Consider the following 16847-nt stretch of genomic DNA (forward strand, 5'->3'; position numbering starts at 1 on the left):
TCAAATACAAATGTTTAAAAATGCCAACAATTATTTTATGACATATTATGGTATGTCGTTAGAAGAAGTGTATTGTATTTTATCACCAGCAGGCAACCCCTGCACTGAAGCACCCTTGTGCCCCAGCCAGCCAGGGCAGCATCTACATGTGTGCTGCTGCAGAATTTTTTGCAAGTACTTACAAGTACTCTCTTGCTGCTGTAGCTTACTCGAGCCTAATAGGGGCACACTTGTAGATGCTGAGACATTTACTGCACAGCTAATTAGTCTACTGTGCAATAACCATCTTGCACAGATGTGCCCAATGAGTAGCAGCTCATTGGTGATGCTGGTAGCCCAAACAGAGGTATACAAGGGAATTCTTGTATTTCTTTGCTCCCTTGGGCATGCACGCAGCAGAGTTCAACATTGAACTCTTCTTCAGTTGCATGATTTGACTCTAATGTATGATTTGACTCTAACGCATCTAAATACACTGCAGAAAATAACTGAAAATCCTCACTGGACTTCAGGATATTTATTGTAAAGCAGTGAGTGTTTTGTTTTGTTTTTCTGAGCAGAGATAAATGTAAGCAAATAAGTTCTAATTGAAATTATTTGATTTGATTTGATGAGACCTTGGGGTTTTGATGGTGTGGGGGAAGGGTTGGCAGGTATTTAAATTTCAATACTCTCCTTCTCCGTGTGAACTTCTCTTCACTTTAAAGTATTTTTTCTCAATTGATCATTTCAATCTGTTCTGATTTAAGAGCTTTCTGTTCCATCAGGGAATTATCCTATCTTATCCAGCTGTTTTTGGTGCCACTTTTCCAAGTTTGCTTTCTTGCTTACTTGTTTTTCAGTGTTTTACTTTAAACCCAGTTTCTGGAATTGTGAGATCATGAAAAATCTCAACTTGTATGTGGCAAGGAAAAGTTTATATCTCCCAACATTCCACAGGAAAACTTGAAAATGTGAATTCTAATGGCTTCAAAACTAGGAGACAAAACCCCCTGAAATTCAGGATTTAGTGTGTTACAAATTTAAGCCAGTCACATGATCTAGAGGTACTTGGTTCATGATATATTTACTTTTTAAAATAACAGGCTCAGATTGTGTTCTCATTCACATCAGATATATCAGTATGGAGGGATTTCACTGATTTCACATCTTAAGTGCAGAATCTGCTTCCTCCTAGATGCGTTTTTTCCGTGAAAGGTTTTCCCATGTGTTTCATGGGATCGACCAAAATCTCATTCATTTACATTGTTGCAGCTTGAAAGCACTTATGACTAGGAATCAGAGTGTGCTTCTTTCTCTGAAAGAGAAGCTCTCTGACTGGGCAGTGAGGGAATTTGGAATCCTGTTGGGATTATATTTTTTTAGTAGATTCACTCTATTGATAGAGCTGTTCCTTTCTGGCAAATACCAGGACAATAGAACTGTCTCAACTTCCACGTTACTTGAGAAAGAAGCTGTCTTTTCAACCCAGCTAGCCACACTCTCAGCTGTCATGGTGCTGCATATATATCTAGGTAGACACAGGAAGGCTTCAAATCCAGATCCTAACTTCCCTGAAATATGAGGCCATCCAAGTGGGCAAATTTCTCTTCTTCCCAAATTTGGTAACATATTTTAAGCCTTGTCTCTACTTGTTGTAACAAAAAATGTGGCTGCGTGGAGGTGTGGATGGTATATACAGTGGGTAAAATGTAGCAAAGTAAAACAGCACCCTATTTGGTTTATTAATTATTATTCATTGTTTGGTTCTTTCAGGCATATAAGAGGAAAACAGAAGCAGCGAAGAAGGAGTATCTAAAGGCTCTGGCAGCCTACAGGGCCAGTTTGGTTTCCAAGGTAACAGACAATGTGCTTTATACATGAGTCTCTATGGATGTGGCAATGATAAATTAGTTGCAACTCATGGAAATCTCTGGGGAGGAGCAAGTTTATAAGAAATACACTGTAACCGTGCTATCAAAACTAATATCAATGTTAACTACCTTCTGTAGAAGCTAAATGAAATGATCCACAGGCACAGCTTGAGCATACACAATGCAGCCAGTTTTTTTTCCTTAACACATCGAAATAAAATCTTGTTTATTCTGGCACATTGAAATGTTTGAAGGCCAGGCTTCTGTGATATTTCCTGCAGCTGGATTGCTTTTTTTAACCACACTGACTGCAAAATTTCATATGCAAGTTTAGATAGGTTTCCATTTTATCTTGATACCTCCATGAAATCACAGTGAAACTAAATTGTCTGCACTATGTTATCAATGCTCAAATTATTTGCATTCTGCTTCCACTTAGTATCCCAGCAATATGCTGACATGATACCCAGGAACTGGCCATGTACAGGCATTTGTTTCTTCTGGGAGAATCACTGCTCTCCTGGTAAAAAAAAATTACAATAGTACAGATGTTCACTTAGTTTCTCCTGGGGGAAATATACCCCCTCCAGAAGAAAGATCTTCCAGGTATCAACCTGGAAGATCTGTGTTGCACAAGAAACTCTCTCATAAGAATGAATGAATGAATGTACACTCCCTCCCAGTGTGATCTTGAGTGGGGAGTGGTCCAAGAGGGCACTGGAGCTCTAGTCCCTTCCCAGACTAGTCCAGAAGAGTACTGGAGCAACTCTCAAAGCTCTCTGCTTGCTCCCCAGACTGGGGAAAATTTGCTAGATGTGAATGTCTGTTCAAGGCCAGTGGGTGAAATTCACACCTGGTGTGAACTGGTGTAACACCACCCATAGTTTTATACCAGCAGAAGATCTGGGCCAGTGCTTCTATAAATCTTTGACAGTTAGGTCCCTTCCAAGTTCCCAACAGTGGTTTCATATGTATTCCAAGAAAGAAATTTGTAGGCCTCTCCCTAGATTATAGAAAAGCCCCCATGGAACTGTGCAGAATATAAATAACCCTTCCCATCCCAAGCCCAGGGTCCCCCATCTCAACTGTTAGTGTCTCCTGGAATCTAACATGGATGCTGCATTCTCCCAGACATACTTGTATAATCCCCCACTACCACTGATCAGGTACTCAATATTTGCCATCAATAGTAAGAGGAAGAAATATCCATCTGTTAGGATTCATTTCCTGAGAAGGAAGAAGGAAGTCATCTACAAACCTTCTACCCATCCCTATGGAGATATGCGTATTCTCCACTTTCCACTCCTGGCTTTTCACTGAAGAGCCTGCCATTCACCATGCATCTTCATTGGCAGGTGCCATATCACCGGTGGGGAGTAATATATCTCTGCCAGTGAGGAAGAGAGCCGGTGCCTGATGACTATGACTGCCCTCCAGTAGCTGCTTTCTTACATCTCAGAGTCCTTCTGCTAGTTCTTGAGCCAGGAAGGCCAGTGAGCACTGCAGGGGTGATACTTATGGCCCTCAGAAGGGGCTCAAAGCTCTATAAGTAGATGTACCTTATTCCAGAGCTGTGCCTTCTAGCTATCAAATTCACTGAGCCATGAAGGAAACCTGGTTGAGCCCAGCAGGCACAGAAGTGTCACACTGATCTGGCTCCACCTACACCACTATAAATGTACAGTCACAGCAGTTGCTTATCAGTTTGTACTTTGAAGTCACACTGTTGTCAGTGAATGCAGAATTGGACAGTAAGGAATACCTGACTAGGTGGAAGAAAAAACAAATCCTTTCTGTTCATTGATGGACCCACCCCTCCCCCACTCTTTTCAGCAGCACTTCCTGCATCTACCCCAAACAGATTCAAACTGAGTTCAGGTTGGACTCAGGCCAGTATCTGCTTTTGTGTTTCTTAGCCCAGTTCAGAATAGATAGCCTGCTGGGTGGATCCCTCCTGGGATTCATCATTGTCTTGTTATGTGTTGTTTATGTTTGTTCCTTTAGCAGAGGAGATCTCTGGTGACTCTCCTCTGTAGTCTGCAAAATGGGTCGCATTTCTCCTTACCTTTCTCCTATATCCCTCTTTCCTCAATCCTTCTAAACACCCAGCATTTCTTTGCTCACCACCTGACATTCCACAGCCTTCCTCATCTTTTTGTCTCCATTCCCTGACATCCCTTTTCCCATCTCATCTCCATTAGGCAGGAGTTTGCCTCCTGGTAACCTAGGTTCTCACTATAGCTCATGCTCTGGGGATGATATGACACGTTGTTGAAGGGAGTCTTGACCTGGTATCTCTTTTCTGGCTCAGAAGTGCCCAAAAATTCCTGACATCCCTTTGAGATATGGCACTGTAGGGGGCTGTCTATCTGGACTAGGGCACAACTTGTGTTTGGCAGTCCAACATGTCACAAAGCACTAGGGCTGTGCAAAGCTTTGGTAGCTGATTCAGTTCAGAGGCGATTTGGCCCAATTCGGGGATTGAATCTCTGAATCCAAAATGAATTGGAAGACCAATTAAAAGTTCTGAATCAATTTGAAGCATCTAAATCGATTCAGAAAAGATTTGGCCACTTGGAGATAGAGCCATAGACTAAGCAGGCAGCTGACACAGCTGCGTCCAGCTGGTAAGTGTGTTGTGGTGGGTGGAGTGGGAAGGGAAGGGGCGTAGGGGAGGAAGGGGCTGGGGCTGGGGCTGGGCCTGGGACAAGCTGCCCAGCTGGGGTGGTGGGGCACATTACTTGGGCAGAGGGGTGTGGGATGCGGGTGGGGAAGCGCTGGGAGCGGGAGCTCTTCCCTGCTGCCTCTTGTCCAGCTGGGGGCAGGATGCAGGCACAGTTCATTCCAGGCAGAAGGAGGCAAGTGGCAGCAGGAAGAGCCCCCAATCCCAGCACTAATGCGCCTGCATCCCACACTCCCCACGCTGCCTGGAAAGTGGCAGCAGGGGAGAGCCCCTGCTTCCAGCACTGATGTGGGTGCAGCAGTTCTGGGAGAGGGGGCTATGTCCTGCTGCCACCCAGAGCATGCTATGCCATTGTGCCCTGCCCCCCTATGGCTCCCTCTGCCAGGGCAGAGGCAGACACAGCTGGAGGAGCTGCAGAAGAATCGTCCATGGCTGTCTTGCTTGGCCACATCCCTTGCTTGGCCCAGCCTCCCAGCACATTTTAAAAAAAAAAGGTAAAAAACCACACACTCACCAGTTTTGGCAGTGGTGATTGGGGCCTCCGGGCACTCATGGCAGAACCCCCCCCCCAATGCAGCGTGGGTCAGTGAGGGGCAGCAGGGATTGCCCTCACTGTTTGGCACCCATGCTGCAGCTGCCCCATGGTTCTTGGCAGGGCACTGCACACTGCCTGGGAGCTGGGGTGGCTCTACCTGTCAGCCAGAGCCTGGCACTGCTCAGCCTCAGCCACCTCGGCCTGCCAAGCCACACTGTACAGTGACAGCTGCTGCATGGGTGCCAAGCAGGGAGGGCGATTTCCACTGCTCTGCGCTGCACAGGGGGACTGTGCCATGAGTGTCCAGAGGCCCCAATTGCTGCTCCTGCATCCAGTGAGTGTGGAGCTTTTTTTTTTTTTTTTAAATGCTGGGACTAGACTGGGGCCAGCCAGGTGGGGGATGGGATTGGGCAGGACTTCTCCCGTGGCTCCCCCCACCCAGGGAGAGGCAGGCACCCAGGGAGACGAGAGCCTGCAGCTGCCCGATTGTGCCTGCCTCTCCCTGGCCAATCAGAATCACCGAATCTCTCTGAATCAGCGCCGAATCTTCCAAAGAAGATTCAGCCAACTCTATTCAAGACAGTGATCTGAATCTCCGAATCAAATCAATGTCCTCTCAATATGCCAAATCCAAATCCTAATTGAATACTTCCCTTTTCACACAGCCCTACAAAACACACCCAGGTGCCTTCCTTCTTTTCTTTTGATATGGTCCAGGATTTGCAGAGAATTCTGGGCACAGTTTGAGATGATGGCTGTTGAAGAACCTCTAAATGGGGGCACTAGTGCAGAAAATGAAAACCCAGCAATTGCCAGATCATTGGATAATATGGAATGTGGCAACAATATAAATACATAGATAACACAGTCAGTACTACCTTACAAATATCACAGGTTCTCTTGTGCCCTGCTGTCCCACTGACAAGTGCTGGGTCAGGCAGGGGGTGTTACAGACAGGTACCACCAGGCTCATGTGGACCATCATTGTATTGGGAATTGTCAGTGAGCCTGCTGATCTGACCTCCCAACTTCCTTTCTGTTTGTTCTTCCTTCCAATAGATGTATGAAGGGTTTGGATTTACGGGTGTTTTCTCAGGGATAAGTCAGCAGTTTAGACTGACATAGGAATCTGCAGTGTGTTCAAGGAAAGGCAAAATGTGCTGTTTCCCCAAGCCAGGTGAAACACAAAGGCTATGAGAAATATGTGTGGATTAGTAGGGAATGAGAAAGTGAAATATCCCAAACAGTAAATAAATAAAAACCTAACTATTGTCATAACAGCTGAGAGCTGAGTAAACAACACATGGCAATAGTCAGAGTAAAAGCAAAACAAGCCATGCTGTAGAGCAGAGACCTAAGAAGGAAACCACTACAGGGGAATAAGGATGGAGACCAATAAGCAGCTATCAGCATCAGCATATGAGCACATATTTCAGTTTTCATTGTGGAAGAATAAGACTGAGTTGCAGTGAAGTTACAGGAAATACGTACCTCCAGTTCCAAGCTCTGCTGCTGCTGCTGCTGCTTGAGTGCCCCTGCCTTCTTTATCATCATATACATTAATTTTATTTATTTTTAGATTTATATCCCACCCTATTTAAAGGGCTCAGAGCATCTTACAATAAACAAAAAACCTCAGAACTCCAACTTCCTCCCTCCCCACAACAGCCACTTCCCTGCCCAAGCCCCTGCACAAGCAAACCCTGTTGCTAGTCTCAACCACACATCCTAGATGTCACTTACACCCAAATACAAGAAATCTTTTTCTACCCCTGTCACTTACCACACACCAACTCCCACCACCCTGCTTTAATCTTAGGGAAGATCCAACCATGCACCCCTTCTTCTACAGAAGGGCTGTGGCTGTCACCCCCTCCCCACAACAAACACACCTAACTCCCCCCCCGCCCCATTCCCTGCCTTGCCCTTCCCCTCTCCTTGGTGCCTGCCCAAGGACACCTGCCAGCTTGTAGGGCCTGCAGCCTTGCCAGATCATTCCCCCCACTTTAGGTGGCCAAGCTGGTACCCTGGTTTGGACCCTTAGTCCTTTCCCAGAAGGGAGAGGGATGGGGGGAGGGAGTGATTCCAGCAGTTCCTCTCACTATCACACCTTTTCATTCCCCCAACATCTTCTGGAGCAGAAAGTAGGGGGTAAGGAATAAAGAAGGCCCTGAGGTATTGGTTCCAAGTCAGCTGTGACCAAGTCACATAGACTCCAAAGTGTTCCTAGAAGTGCACTGTGCCTTCTGATGTACTTTGAGCTGAGTGATGACCTAAGTCAAATGCACAGTAGGGATTTAACAGACAAACTTTCTGTGACTCCGTGGGACATTCAGAATGTTGGCTAGGGACATGGGTAAAGAACATTTTTCTTTTTGCGCAATGGTGTGTGGCTCCTAGGTGCTACAATGATACAAAAAAAATGATAATAATTAATAAGAACAAAGGACAAAAGACATTGTGGCAGTGGGGAGAGAAAAGGAACCAACCAACAGGTTCTAACCAAAAGGCAGAGGTTACGAGGACTACTTAGGGACAAGTACCACTCAGCTGAGGAAGATAAGGGCAAAACTTGAAAGCAGGTTGGGAAAGGAAACCTAGTGAGGAGAAACAAGAGATAAGGACTGATGGAAAAGTTGTCAGGTAAACACCCAGGTTTTATTGCTGGAATTCCACCTTTATATTTATTTCGTTGCTAGTTCATTGCCAACAGGGACTGCCTGTCCTCACAGGGTGTTCATTCTCCTTCTCTGTATATCTCTACTCTTTCTGATATTCCAGAAGAAGCAAAGGCAGATCTATGTGCCCATGGCCCTTGTAAGCTAATGTCACAAATGCCTCTCAGACAGCTCTATAGACATGACAGTTCAGATATATGGCCAGCTGACATTATTCAGCTACTGCACATGGCTTCAGCCAATGAGATCCAAACACCCTAAGCATTTGTATCAACTTTTGCAAAGAAATCGGAAGCACAGAGACAGATCACCAATAAGTGTTTCCCTTTAATATCAATCAGCCAGGGAGAAGCCCAACTCACTTCAAAATTGCAGAAGGAATATCTAAATTAAGAAGTACCAGTTTTCAATCTCCTTTCTCTCTCTCCCATTCTCCCCTCCACCTCTGCCATCCATATCACAAGGGTATGTCTAGCACTGCACCCCCAATGCTGCCAGGAAGGGTCAGTCTTGAGCACTCCCCACTGCTCCCCACCATGTATCATCAGCAGGGAAGCAGGAGCTGTGGTTTCAAACTTGGTGCCATTTTTGTCTCCCCACTGCTGATTGGCTGGGGGGCCCCGCAGCCCTGCTGCTTGCTGCTGACAGCAGGGAAACAAAAATGGTTTCCAAGTTTAAAACCATGGCTTTTGCTTCCTTGCTGATGAGGAGCAAGCAATTGGCAGGGGCCCCTAAGCCTGGGCCCCACTAGCCCATGCATTAATCTGCCTATGCTTGTACACACCAAACCAAATAAATTGGCCAGTGTATGGCAATGGAAGTATGTTTAGCAATCTCCTCTTCCCTCAGAAAGGGTGTCACCACAGAAAATATTAGCTTTCTTTTGAGAACTGATATTAGCAAAGCCCTGGGAACCTATAAAACTTGTAAGGGTCTGACAGCCACTTGCATGATGCTGTGTCAAACTGAGACTTCAGTGATGCCAACTGCTAGTTATGCAGTTCAATCTTTAATTTTACAAATAAACCCATATCACTTGAAATTGGATTTAATTACAGCTGAAGTAAACATGTGCTTCATGCTGTGGACTGAGAACTGAGGAGCCTTGCCTAATTCAGCCACACTTTGAAGATTAAGAGCTGTGGCAAAAAGGTCAAAAAGGAAGTAATCTAAGCCCCTTTCATGTGTTTTAAGTGTTTTAAAAGATTCTTAACTGCGCTGAATGTATTTAGTACTAGCTTGGCTGGATATTTTGATATTGGTATTCTGTTCATGCCACCTATAATGTAGTGCTGCAGCAACTCTGCATACAGCAAAGAAGCAATAATCACTGTTGTGAGGTTATTTTATTTTTCAAGATAGAGTTTCAATGGGTGACTTTCATATTTAAATAAACTTGGATATGAAAGCATTTATAGGCAAAGAGATTTCCTTTTGCAAGCATCTGCCTCAGAAACCTGCATATTGGACTGACAAAAACTATTTGCAGTTAGATACATAGATTCATAGATGTTAGGGTCAGAAGGGACCTCAATAGATCATCGAGTATACTCAGAACTTGCAGTGTTCTTGTGAGCATAGAGTACTACCAGGAGCATTGGCAGTGAGGACACATTTATTCCATTTTCTTACATTGCCAGGATGCATGGAGCATTGGCAGAATGCTCCATATAGAATATACACAATGAATAGCTCCATCTTAACTTCCAGCTAGGGGAGAAGCTTTATTGGTATTTCAGATAATAACAAAATGTAAACTTGATCTTAGCTTTCTCCCCAACATAGCTGTTGCTAGTAATTCCCTACATGACCTTCTCTTTTCCACTCTGGTTTCTGCTCTCCCAAAGATACAGTTCAAACTCATTTATACCCTCATCAATACTAACAAGACCCATCCAACTGTGCTAGTCATCAGTAGTTTTTTTGAAACTTTGTGTACCTGATCCTAAGATGCTGAGCTGCATTCCTTCACTGAGTCCTAGTCACTCCTGCCCTGTTGCATGTTGATGTGAGATAAAATGACTATTTTATCTCACACAAGACTACCAGACTTTTAAAACCATCCCTAGAATGTCTGCAGTTCCTGAGTACATGCACATGTGCAGGTCTGTATGCATGTGTTTATGGGTTTGATCATCCATCCTTTGGGGTCGATAGCAAAACTTCAATGCATGGTGGAAAATCCTGCATGCATATTTTTGTGTGTGTACATGTATGTGTAAGGGTTTTTTTCCTCCCAGCCCAACTTCTTCTCCTTGGTCCTACAGCAGAGTCTTAATCCTTGGCACCATCTGCACAGTAGCTTTCAATAGTAGGCAAGCCAGGTAAGAGCAGCCAAAAAAGGATGAAACGAACGTGAATGGACATAAGGGGCTGTTTGAAGTCTGATGTAGTTAAAAGTTCTACCTAGCTTAAGAGTCCCTCTCTAAAACATCTAGAGAAACTCCAAGGATCTTGCATTGAAATGATAATATGTAGTGAACTAACCAACCTAACAAATGAAGACACTTGATCACCAGCAAGGTTTGCTTAGAACAGAGTGTTTTCTGGGGTAAAGACAGAATTTGGAGGTGCTGCTTCATTTCTGTGTCTGAGGTATGAGGTGCCAGTGTTGTGGTTGTGTTACTTGAATCTGAGAAATACAGAAGCAGATATGAGAAGACAGTAGGGGAGAGATGGGTGCTTAGTCCCTTTGAGTACATTCTTCTTTAATGAACACCATCAGTCTTCTCACCTGGCACTCCGAATTCATCACTGATGGAGCCACTGTGTATATGCAGAAATACTCACTGGAAATATCCCCACAGAGTTTTATCCATCTCCAGTACAGAGTTTCTGTAGCCAGGCATAAAGCCTGGGGCAGCAGGAATGAGGGGAAAAGGATATGTCTCAGGAACAGGAAATGAATGTGGGAAAAGAAGGATGAAAAGAATAGAAAAGAATCACTGCTCTTCACAAGGGAACCAAATCTACTGCTGTTACTACTTTGATGCCTTTGCAGAGAGGTTTTGTGAAAATATAAGAGGGGAGAAGAATTTTTTTCTTATTGTCAGTCTCTCCAAAAAACAGTTCTTTGTACAGTAGTGCTGTTGGGAATAAAAATAAGAATAGGGAGTGCGCCCTCATTGCAGGAGGAAAAAGACCAGCCATTCCATTATAGAGCCCTCAACATGAACAATCCTGGTTGTTTAAGCCTGAGAATATCCTGGTTATTCCTTTTTCCCAGAGTTGAGGATGTTATTGTATTGTGCATTATAAAACCCTATCAGGATTTGGGGAATGCACAAGATTAAAGAAGCAAAATTTTACAATCTTATTTATTTTTTTTACTGGAAAAGAAAGTGATTCTAATCATACATTTCTCTGAGCTTAAAAACAAACTGCAGCCAAGCAGCAGTTTCTGAGTTGTTCAATGCCTTAGTTGTGCTCCAGGCTGTGTTGAAGCCAGTATTGAGTTACTGGGCTGTATTTTTCCCTTCTTTGGATACTGTAGTAGTACTGCTTTTGCATAACAGGACATAGGCAGTGTACACACATAAGCTGACTAGGTCTACTGTTTTGACAGGAAAAGATGTTGCCTTTGCATATGTACCCAACATGAGGAATAAAAAGTTACAACAAGGGGTATGAAACAGAAAAACAAACTATTAGTGACCTGTTGAAAGCAGTGGGTAAGGATGCCAGTCTGTGCATGGGAAGGAGTAGGCTATATTGTGTGAGAAATAATGTAAAATGAAAGAAAAGGAATCTGGGAAATAAAAGGACTTTGCTGGAACATTTCAGGGGTGAAGAGGCATATAAGGAGAGCAGTGCAGCCTTTCCTTATTTAAATAATTGTATCTTTCCTTCCTCTGATAAGCATCATCTTCAGTGTGATTGAGAGGGTTGGGGATATGAGTAGAGGTGGATAACATGTTCATCATTTAAGGAACATTTTTTTTCATTTGACATTTCTTCCATTTTCTCACAGAGCTCTGCCGATCAGGGTGAGACGAAAAGTGCCCAAACCAATCAACCTTCCAAAATGATACCACCAAAACAGCCCATGTATACTATGCCACCTCAGGCCTCATCACCTTATCCTGGTTTAGGCTCATTCCTGTCCCCATCAGATCTTCAGAGTTACCGTGGACATCCTCATCCCAGCCTCTCCAGAACCCTTAGTTCCAAACCCATGTTGCCTAGCATCAGTGCCTCGCCACCTCCTTCTTTCCAGATCAGTCCTCCTCTCCATCAGCAACTGTCTTTGCATCACCCACAGAGCTCCATCCTCAATCAATCACTCAACATGCAGCAGGTCCCACAGCAATCCATCTTGTCTCCTTCCATGGCACTACAGGTACAGCCCCCAATGAGCTCTTCACCTCCAGGGCAGCAGGTAAGTACTCTGGGTCCTGAGAACTGGTTTGAAAAGGAGCATAGTTTCAATACTAGATGTTCCATGCAGGGGTGACGGGTGCCTCCTGCATCTGGTGTGGGGGGGGGCACAATTTGTGGGTGAGCCTGGGGGTGGGCCAGAAGCCCCATGTGATCAGAAGAGGCCAGCCTGGCAAACTGTGGACCACCACACAGAGTCCTGCAGCCAGAATTTCTGGCCAGAACACAGGTAAAGCTACCTCCACCCCCCAGGCAGGAGGGTGGGCCCAAACCTCAAATGCAGCTGCTGCAGGCACTGCAGGAGGAGCTGCGTCCTCTCCACCTGGCTCTACATGTCCACGGTCACTTCCAGTCTGGGGGTTGGCTTAGATACCCCTCATAATGTGAGGCCCTAAGCTGCAGATTTCTTAGCTTGTGCCTAAATCCAGCACTGCCTGTACTTCTATGCCAATCTTAGGGTAGGGAACGTGCCCCCCTGCCAGTCACCTGTGGTTCCATGTATCAGAACCTACGCACTTGGTTTAAGTTTCTCTTGGTCCCCCTGGAGCCCGTTACCACCTATGATTTTCCACGACATGACTGTGCTAATCTTGGTATTTGAGGCAACAACTCTGTGACCTATTGTGAATGGCTTTAGCCATGAAAAATTTCATATGAAGAGTCATTCCTTATTTAAAGACTGCTTACTCTAAGATGAACAGACTGTTCTTCGCAACGCCCAGCCTCAGCCAGCTGGCCCACGTGCAGAGGAGTTGGTCATGGGTTTCAGACAAGGGGGTTCTCTTTCAAATTTGATAGGAAGGGAATTAAAATGGGAGGGGAAATGGGCTTTTTGATCAATGGAGTAAAGCACTTCCCATGCTCTGAAGAAGGAATTTCTTTATGGGCAGGGTGATCTACAGAACTTTTCCATCTCTAACTTCTTGAGTTCTCAGATTATGCCAGCATGAGATAAGTCAGGTGAACTATTCATAGTAAAGGACTTAGGCTGTACATTTCACAGCTGAAATGCAATGAATTTGCCAAATACTCTGACTGCTTTAGTCACCCAATGGTTGAACAATTTTTTGCATCATATATTTGCTTAAATGGGTTTAATGAATAGAGCTTTTCATCTATTAATTGATTCAGTCTGTTCATGCCCAGCCTTGTGGAAATGTAAACTGTTTACTTTAACATACAGAGCAGTGGGAAAAATACAATGTGAAAAAGATCAAAGTAGCAAATATATCCCTGAGCTATTAAAAGCTGCATCGAACACAGCTGTATCCTGAAACAGAAGCCAGAATCTGGCATACTTTAAGAGTCTGATAAAACAATAATATTGGCATGGCATAGTCATATCTAAATCAGAATGACTGCTGATATGACATTTGCACTTACTCAAATCCAATAGTGTATATTATAGGAGATCACATCATGTTTATTTAAAGTGGAGATATTAGTCAATGTTGGAGACAGATTATTTGGAAGCTTAATTACAAATATTTTGTTAGCAAAAAAATAGCATACTAAAATACTTCATAATGAATGATTTGGAGAAAACTACATTCTCAATCAATTAGGTGCCTGGATTCCACTGTTAATGTATGTTGCTAATTAGGTCACACATGCAAGCAGTAGCATGATGCTTTTTCATATAATATGGTTTCCCACAGCCTGTGATAAATTGGAGGCAGTAACAGCTGGTGGAGAGAATATTGCTTGTGTAGATTTTCTTTACCTTGTTACTGTACATTATGATGGGCTAATGCATTACCGCAAAGAGAGCTGTACTTGAAGTGGAAAAAATGGCTTTGATTGCCAGAATGCTGAAGCAAAGGCTTTTGGTACTTTTAATATTCTATAGCCATTTACCAAAGCTCTTCTTTAAAAATAAGGGAGAGAAAGAGAGATGTGAAGCAGTTTGGCTGTATTGGGTACTTTGTGTACTACATTCTACAACAGTTCAGCTACAGTCCTTATTCAGATATTAAGTACGTATTAAGCATGTGCTTAAGTTCCATGAATTCTAGCAATACTATACAAATGCTTAAGAGCTCTGCTCTCCATTTGTTTTACAGCTCTCTGGATAGCATATTTGAACTTGATTACAACAAATGTTAATCAAAAGCTCTGCTGCTTCTGCTTTTTTGTATATTTGTAATTCCTGTTTTCCTTCTTTTTTTTTTCTTGGTTCCTATCCCCCACAGGACTTTTCACACATTCCACCTGAGTTTCAAAACAGTGTCAGACCTCGATCACCTGGTGCATCAAACCCCCCAGGAAATAGTGACTGGGAAAGTGATTACCCAAGCAGAGAGTGTGGAATTAACCACTGCAGGTCAGTAGACAAAATAGGGTGCTATTACCTTACTTAGGGAGCTATATGAACTGTAAACATCCACCAGGTTACAAATGAAGTAAAAGAATGGAAAATGATAAAGACATGAAAATACCATGTTCCAAAAAAATGCAGTTGCTTATAACATTATCATGCCATATTTATTTAGTAAACTTCCAGGAATGTGAGCTGCCTTGTCTCCTGGACAATCACTAGAGCCTTAGAACTAAAAAGGATGATACAATGGAGGACTGACTCTATTTAACTTTAGCTGATTTTCATTCCGAAAATGTGGAAACAATTTCTAGTGCATTTTTCATCTCCTCTAAGCAAAGGAATTTTTGATGTACAAACTCCAAAAGGGACAGGTCCTTAGCTGGTGTGAATTTTTGGAGTACTGGTAGTTTGTACCTGATGACAGTCTACTTAAACTGCTAATTAGGTAAAAGAAGCAGCAAAACTGTTCCTCCTGTGCAGGCTGTTGTCAGCCAGGCAGCATAAGCAGATGCTTTGAAAATACAGAGTTTTTTTCCACACTGTATACATTTTTGTTTTCATTTGTCAAATAAATGAACAATAATAGCAAGTGTGCTTCTAGAGCAGGACAGAGCAGCCATCTGTGTCCCTGCCCTGTGCACTGGAAACATGAGACATGTTAACACATGTTAGCAAGTTTCATCTATCTCCAACAAGTGCAGGTCAACCAAAGGGGGCTGCTTACTGTAACCAGAGGATTGCTGGTTTGTAGGGGTATGTGAAGTGGGCCCTATTCAATTCAGCCCAAACTGGGGACATTGATTTGATTCGTTGATTTGGATCACTGTCCCTGATTCAATTCAACCAAATCCAAAACTGAAGACGTGATGCTGATTCAGAGAACACAGACACAGCTTTAAATTTTTTTTTTACATACCTTAAGGTACCCACACAGCTCATGAATGCTGCAATGCTGGGGCAGATGGAGTATCCCACAGGAGCACAGGGGTCCCCCCCCACGACATGTTCAGCAGTGAACCCAGAAAGGGACCGGAAGTACTTCCAGTCCATTTCTGGGTCTGCTGGGGAACGTGCTGGGGGGCCCCCCCTTTGGCCCCCCAGCTCGGCAATCAGCCATGGGGGGACCCCAGGTGCCCCCCCCACCCAGACCCAGGAGGCATCAGTCACTGAGCTGGGGGCATGGGGGGGCCCCCTAGCACACTCCCTGGCAGACCCGGAAGTGGACCAGAAGTGCTTCTTGTCCACTTCTGGGTCTGCTTCTGAGTGTGCTGGGGAGACCCCCATTCTTCTGTGGGACACTCCACGTACCCTAGCATTTCTGCATTCATGAGCTGCCAGCTACCTACAGGTATGTTGAAAAAACATTTAAAGCTGTGTCTATGTCCGAATTGCCGGATTTTTCCGAATCTCTCCAAATTGATTCAGAGCGTTGCGATTCGATTTGGAGAGATTAAAGGGTCCTCTGATTCGATTAGGATTCAGAGATTCGGCCACTGAATCAGGCTGAATTTCTGCTGAATTGAATCAGGGACTGAAGCTTTACCCAGCCCTACTGGTTTGTAGCCCCATACCCTTCCAAAAACCAGATTTTACTTTTGCCTAGATAACTTCTGTGTTTTATAGGGATTCAGATTTCCAGGGCCTTACACAGAGATCTTTGACTTTAGTAGGAGCTGTGGTATCACCATATTATTTATGCATATGATAAAGAACTAAAGAAGAACTCAAGTTAACAGTAGTAGTCGTAATAGTAGGTCCCTTACCATTTCTGTTGTAGGGCTAATCACTAGAGGGCAGCATGTATTATACACACATGCGAAGGACATTACAGGTTTTTCTCATCTCTCAGGAGGAGACCCATAAATAATACAAGACTAGAGAAAGCTTTTTCCCATTACACCTTAAGAACTCTGATATTGACAACATGTCAATGAGAAGTTCAAATTGGTGACATTTGAACTCTAAGGGGAAAAGAAACTAAAGCTCTGGAAGGCTCTTTGTTCCCCAAATTGATAGTAGGTGGTGGTGGTAAAGCCACTCTTGCTACTGGTTAATCCACTGCTTTTGGCAATAAAATGCAGTGGTGAGCAGTTTCCAAGCCGTTATGGGTGATTGTGCACGTAATCGGCATTTACTCGCTAAAAATGTTCCTGGTTTAATTTTCCTTTCTTAGTTTATGATGACTAATTCAGTAATGTGGATGTGATTTACCATGTAATGGTTTATTATGCTATAACTAGTAAAATGAGCTCAACAATGCATGTCAGAACAATTTTACCTTCCTGCCCTTTCAGTACTACTGTACTGCCAGGTGGCATTTTAGGACAAGATTTGATATTTTGGTCGGTTTATTTTCTTGGGTTGTGCCAGGTTGCTTTTTTGTGAGGAATTTTTGGTGGAG

At 43.8% G+C, this 16847-nt stretch overlaps 1 protein-coding gene across 4 annotated transcripts in view; it reads left to right on the plus strand.

Annotated features, from left to right (window-relative positions):
• Positions 1-16847, plus strand: part of TOX2 (TOX high mobility group box family member 2) — a 384827-nt gene that overhangs the window by 348641 nt on the left and 19339 nt on the right. For all 4 annotated transcript variants that reach the window (XM_090020466.1, XM_090020462.1, XM_090020464.1 and 1 more), the window contains 3 exons: positions 1756-1836; positions 11720-12127; positions 14319-14449. In XM_090020466.1, the coding sequence (XP_089876592.1) occupies positions 1756-1836; positions 11720-12127; positions 14319-14449 (620 nt within the window). The remainder of the gene's footprint in view (positions 1-1755; positions 1837-11719; positions 12128-14318; positions 14450-16847) is intronic.

This window comes from Crocodylus siamensis, chromosome 10 (assembly GCF_052110815.1).
Source record: "Crocodylus siamensis isolate JL-2025a chromosome 10, ASM5211081v1, whole genome shotgun sequence".
NCBI lineage: Eukaryota > Metazoa > Chordata > Crocodylia > Crocodylidae > Crocodylus > Crocodylus siamensis.